Genomic DNA, 6,000 nt, shown 5'->3' with positions numbered 1-6,000 from the left:
AATAATAATAATAATAATAATAATAATAATAATAATAATAATAATAATAATATTAATAATAATAATAATATGTAGGATGAAACCATGGCAGTTAAAGCGATGTCAAACTTCATTATTTCTTCAGTGCAGACTAAACCCAAGTGTGCCTTTTAAAACCCTTTTTGGACCAAAGGGCACATGCTATGAAATCCTAGGATATGTAGTTTGTTGTGGTACCAGAGCTCTTGGACAGAGAAAGCCATGGTGGTGTCAAACTGCATTATTTACGCAGTGCAGATGCATCCATAGTTAGGCAAATGCGTAAGTGGGATTGAATGCAATAGGAAATGGAAAATGCCTCGTGGTTGAATTAGGTTGCTACACCGACTACGTCCCTTGTTGTTTTCAGGTGTGTTGGTCCACCTGGACAGCCTCCGCTGGGAAGGCGTCCCCTTCATCCTCACCTCTGGCAAAGTCCTGGACGAACGGGTCGGCTATGTCCGGGTCGTGTTCAAGAACCAGGCCTATTGCACCCAACACGAAGCCACCTGGGACCCCGAAGGCAGCCAGTGCAAACCCAAGCAGCTTATTTTCTACATTGGGCATGGGGAGTTGAATTCTCCAGCCGTCCTCGTGAGCCGCAACCTTTTCAAACCCACAATGCCAGGAAGCAGCTGGAAGGAACTTCTCGACCGCCCGCAGGAACGTCTTTTCGGACAGCGTCTCTCGGATTACCACGTCTATGTCCCCGTGGCAGAAAGAGATGCCTATGCCATCCTGATCTCTCGTATTTACCACGGGAAGAAGGAATCCTTTATCACCACTGAAAACCTCCTGGCCTCATGGCAATTTTGGACTCCTTTACTGACCACCTGGGCGAATGAGGTCCCTCGGGTGTACCCTGGTGGCCAGGAAAACGGGCACCTCTTAGATTTCGAGATCGCTGGAGGAGAAGTCTCCTTTGTGGTCAAGGAGACCCTCGAGGTGATGGACGCCAGGGACAGGCAAACGCCGGACAAATACAAGACCATCCAGTCCAGGTTTCGGCAGAGCCATCTGATCACCGCCTGGTCAGAGGAACTGGTCACCCGGCTGGCATCAGACATCGAGACGGTGGCAATGAGCGCCATCAGGCGGTCCGGGGAGTTTCACATGGCCCTCTCCGGGGGATCAAGTCCCTTGGCTCTTTTCAAACAACTGGCGTTACATCACTACGGCTTCCCCTGGCGCCACACTCACCTCTGGCTGGTGGACGAGCGTTGTGTGCCTCTCTCCGACCCAGAGTCCAATTTCGGCAACTTGTACGAACACCTGATCCGCCATGTCCGGGTGCCATATTTCAATGTCCACCCCATGCCGGTGCACCTCAACCGGAGGCTCTGCGTGGAGGAGGACAAAGGCCCAGAGTTGTACGCCAATGAGATCGGAGCCCTGGTAGCCAATGCCAGCTTCGACTTGGTGCTTCTGGGGGTGGGTACGGATGGGCACACGGCCTCTCTTTTCCCTCATTCACCCGTCGGCCTGGAGGGGAACCAGGAGGTGGTCTTTACAGAGAGCCCCATAAAGCCACACCAGCGCATGACTTTCGCCTTGCCGCTCATCAACAAAGCCAAGCGGGTATGGGTTTTGGCAATGGGCAAGGGCAAGCATGACATTGTGACGGTGGTCAGCAGGGCCGGGAACGAGCCCAAGAAGTGGCCAATTTCTGGGGTTAACCCCACCTCTGGCCAGATTGCATGGTATGTGGACTATGAGGCTTTGCTTGGATGATCCTTCATCTGGATGGCTTCCTATCCGTCCACCTTTGGAGCCAAAATCTCTGTCATTAGCCATAGATGCCTCTTTCTGAATATATTTTTCCAGCCTGACAGTCTTAAGGTTTCCTGCAGGGGTGAGAATCAGGCATCCCTTCGAACATTGGCTGAACTGCAGCTCTCAGCATTCCTCATCACTGGCAAGGCTGGTTAGGGATGATGGGAGCTGCAGGTGACAAGATCTGAAAGGCACCCTGATTCCGATCTACCAGCTGTTACTGACACAAAAGGCCACGGTTCTTGTTTTCAAACCCCATGGAGGTACATGTAGTTGTAACATCCTTCCAGAAATCACCAAACACGGCCTGGAAGTTGTGGCCCCTTGTCATATGTTCCTAACAGATACACTGCCTTTGCACATGGAGGTTGCATGTAGCAATCCATGCTTGACCTCTCCTTCCCCGCTAATCCAACGGGGAGCAATTTGTGGCCGTTCAGCTGTGGTTGGAGTGCCATTCCCAACATCCTTCACTGTTGGCTGTGCAACTTACTGAGCTGATGGGACTTGCAATCCAGAAACTTGCCACATGTTGCCCACCCAGAGTCTAACCTTATTTTTTAAGGGCTATCTAAGCTGGTGGTCATTGCAACATCCAAGGGCAGTGAGTTCCACTAGTTAATGATAAAGGCCTAGGAATAGATGAGAAATATTTTCCTGTACCTCCTTTTGCCATATTCAGGGCACTTCACCACTATGTGCCTCAGTTTCCCCTCAATTCACAGGACGGGAACAGACTTATAAAATAACCTACCTCATAGGAAGGCCTTACATCTGGAGCCAGGAACCTTTGACCCTCCAGGCTTGTTTGACTATGACTCCCATCATCCCTTACCACTTGGTTCGGCAGGGAAATCCCTCTGGGAACCCAAAGGTTCACACAAAGGTCCATCATCCTCTTTGGACCCTTTGCCTTTTAAAAAACAATACATCATTGGAACAAAGTTTGGCAAGTCTGTCATTTTAATCCCATGCTGACTAATGTATTCCCAGTTTTTCTACATTGGTGATGTGTGAGCGTATATGTGTGTTGTGTGTTCCAGATGTTCTTAGCCTCCAAGTCCCATCAGCCCCAGCCAGTATAACCAGTGGTAAGGGGTCAGTGGGAGCTGCAGTTGAAAATCACTCAGAGGACTACACGTCACCCAACCATGTTGTGTGCAAATGTGTTACAGACGCATACAGACAGTTACTAGCATCTTACCAGCATCTTTCTGCTGTCTGTATGTGTCATGTGCATTCAAGTCATTTCTGACTTATGGCAACCCTTGGTTTTCTTGGCAAGGTTTGTTCAGAGGAGGCTTGCCATTGCCTACCCTTGAGGCTGAGAGTGTGTGACTTGCCCAAGGTCACCCAATGGGTTTCATGGCTGAGCAGGAATCGAACCTTGGTCTCCAGAGCCATAGTCCAGTGCTCAAACCGCTATGCCACTCTGGCTTCTCACTTTCTGCTGGTAGTCCTTATTTCAACATAAATGATGCAGATTGAACCGATATACCCATTGATGCCCTTATTTTGTGCCCTTATTTTGCTGAGCAGCAAGCGACCTCAGGCAGGCTTCTGAGATCTTGCTTCACATCAACCACTCTTTCAAGGAGTATTAAGGTCCTATCATCCTTGCAAATATTTTTGGTTCTACTTGGAAGGAAGTTTCATGGACCTTATCCCCCCAAAAGCAGGATTTGAACCGGGATTGGACACCAAGGAGCTACGCCTATAGACTTTCTGTTCCTTTGGGTGGCCCAGATTGTATGACAGCATGAAGAAGTCCTTGGTGCATTTCAAAAGTTGAATGGAGAAACCAGCATGGCATAGCGTGACCGTGACCCTATGACTCTGGTGACCAGGGTTCGAATCCCGGTTCAGCCATGAAAACCCACTCAGCCACGAAAATCCACACTCTCAGCCTCTGAGGATGGTTTGAGTGTCAGATTGAGTCTCTAGGATTCGATTCCCTACTCAGCCATTAAACCCACACTGGATGACTTTAGACAAGTCACATTCTCTCAGCCTCAAGGGAAGGCAGTAGCAAACCATGCTCTTGCCAAGAAAACCCTGTGATAGAGTTGCCATAGGGTCACCATAAGTGATAAAGGACTCGAAGACACAGCAACAACAAAAAAGGGAGAGAAGAATTGCAATGCTAGATTGTGCCACAAGAAGGTGCCATTGTACAGAGTTTAGCCATCTTTGGTACCCAACATTTTTAGTGCAATGTAAACTCAAATGATGCTTCATCATGGCACCCACCAACTCTGGTTATTTGGAGAATGACCAAGGCTTCCTCCATGGAGTTAGTAAGAGAGGGACAGAGTATCCATGCTTCTCAGTCAATATTGTGTATTGGTTGCATGCCTTCAATTTGTTTCTGACTTACGATGACCCTATCCTGGGGTTTTCTTGGCAGGATTTGTTCAGAAGAGGGGTTGCGATTACTTGGAGGCAACCTCCCCTCAAAGTGGACACTTTGGGGTTCCTCTTTTATATAGAAATGATTACCAGGGTCCAAAGGATGTGCCTTAAATCAATACTAACCCAATTTGCATCGATAAGGCTGCGTCCGCACTGCAGAAATAATCAACGTTGAATCCACTTTAGCTGCCTTGGCTCCATGGCAATTGAATCTGGATAAGGAAAATGCTGATCCTAGGGTGGACTCAGGTGGATCGGCGATGTGCGTTTTGATAACGTCTTGTTTTTATTTGTAGCGAACACACTGGAAATGAATGTTTTGCATTTTTTTTATAAGTGTACATTTAACGCAAACGAATAAAAGATTTTTCACACTTGAATTTTAAGTAAAGTGTGCAAAGAGGTCTGTGTGTTTTGGGACACTTTTTTGCCAGGAGGAATCTGTCTCTGTCAAGTGGGGAAGGGGGAAAGGCAATGCAAGGGATCTCTCTAAGGAGAGGGCAGTCTGTCTTAAGGGGAATGCCAGCCCAGTCCTCCTGACGCAAAGGGCAAAATCGTGCCGTTCGTGGTACTGCCAGTGTCTCCGGCAAACCCTGCAGGAGATCTGCATTGCTACTGGGGATCTGCCAACACTCTGCTTCATTCAGACCCAGGCAGTTTCACAAGTGCCTTTCAAACAGGGATGTTTCTAAGACTCTCTCAGTGCCTCCAGAATCCCAAAATGTGACCTTTCTCAGGCTAAAAGAGAGAGGCTGAATTGCCTTTCCTAGAACCAGAGCATCCTCACCATCCAATGTTTCCATATTTTAGTTCTTTTTAATTTTAAAATTATTTTTTCACCTTCATTAGGATCAGGGTTTGGTTCCCAACTCGGCCATGGATGACCACAGACAAGTCACACTCTCTCAGCTTCAGGAAAGCCAAGGCAAACCTCCTCTGAACAACTCTTGCCAAGGTAACCCCAGGATAGGCTTGCCTTAGGGTTGCCCGAAGTTGGAAATGACTAGAAGGCATGCAACAACCCGAAGGTACACAACAACAGCAACGAAAGGTCCTAAGAGTGGAGAGCCAGTATTGGTTTGAGAGTCGGACTATGACTCTGGAGACCAGGGTTCAATTTCCCGCTTGGCCATGGAAACCCACTGGGTGACTTTGTTCAAGTCACAAGAAAACTTCTTAGGGTCGCCATAAGTTGGAAACAACTTGGAGGCACACAACGACATCAAGATGGTCCCAAACAAAAATGAAAACGCTCCAGATGTTGGTGGGAGTGGAGGACTGTGGCGAAGACGTAGAGGCTTCAAGATCCAGAGAAGGGGGATCCAGTGTCTAAAAGGCCAGTATTTCCCCATCTGTGGGACTTTCTAGGCCATGGCCAGCACTAGTGTGATTTAGAATCATAGTGTCAGAAGAGACTGCAAGGGCCATCCAGTCCAACCCCATTCTGCCATGCAGGAACTCTCAATCAAAGCATACCCAATAGATGGCCATCCATGCTCTGTTTAAAGACCTCCAGGGAAGGAGACTCCACTACACTCTGAGGGAGTTTGTTCCACTGTCGGACACCCCTTACTGTCAAGAAGTTCTTCCTAATGTTTAGATGGAATCTCTTTTCCTGGAGCTTGCATCCATTGCTCTGGGTCCTATTTTCTGGAGCAGCAGAAAACAAGCTTGCTCCATCCTCAATGTGACATCCTTCAAATACTTAAACAGGGCTATCATCATATAACCCCTTAACCATCTCTTCTCCAGGCTAAACATCCCCAGCTCCCTAAGGCATTCCTCATAGGGCATGGT

General features: G+C 48.1%; 1 protein-coding gene across 2 annotated transcripts in view; it reads left to right on the top strand.

Annotated features, from left to right (window-relative positions):
• The window catches only part of H6PD (hexose-6-phosphate dehydrogenase/glucose 1-dehydrogenase), a 14,082-nt gene extending 11,351 nt beyond the window's left edge, over window positions 1-2,731 (top strand). For both annotated transcript variants that reach the window (XM_042478881.1, XM_042478880.1), the window contains one exon: window positions 389-2,731. In XM_042478881.1, the coding sequence (XP_042334815.1) occupies window positions 389-1,749 (1,361 nt within the window). In that variant the 3' untranslated portion in view covers window positions 1,750-2,731. The remainder of the gene's footprint in view (window positions 1-388) is intronic.
• The last annotated feature ends 3,269 nt before the right edge of the window (window positions 2,732-6,000 follow it).

Source organism: Sceloporus undulatus, chromosome 7 (assembly GCF_019175285.1).
Source record: "Sceloporus undulatus isolate JIND9_A2432 ecotype Alabama chromosome 7, SceUnd_v1.1, whole genome shotgun sequence".
Lineage (NCBI taxonomy): Eukaryota > Metazoa > Chordata > Lepidosauria > Squamata > Phrynosomatidae > Sceloporus > Sceloporus undulatus.
The sequence above is the reverse complement of the archived record's forward strand: the minus strand, read 5'-3'. Positions and strand labels throughout refer to the sequence as shown.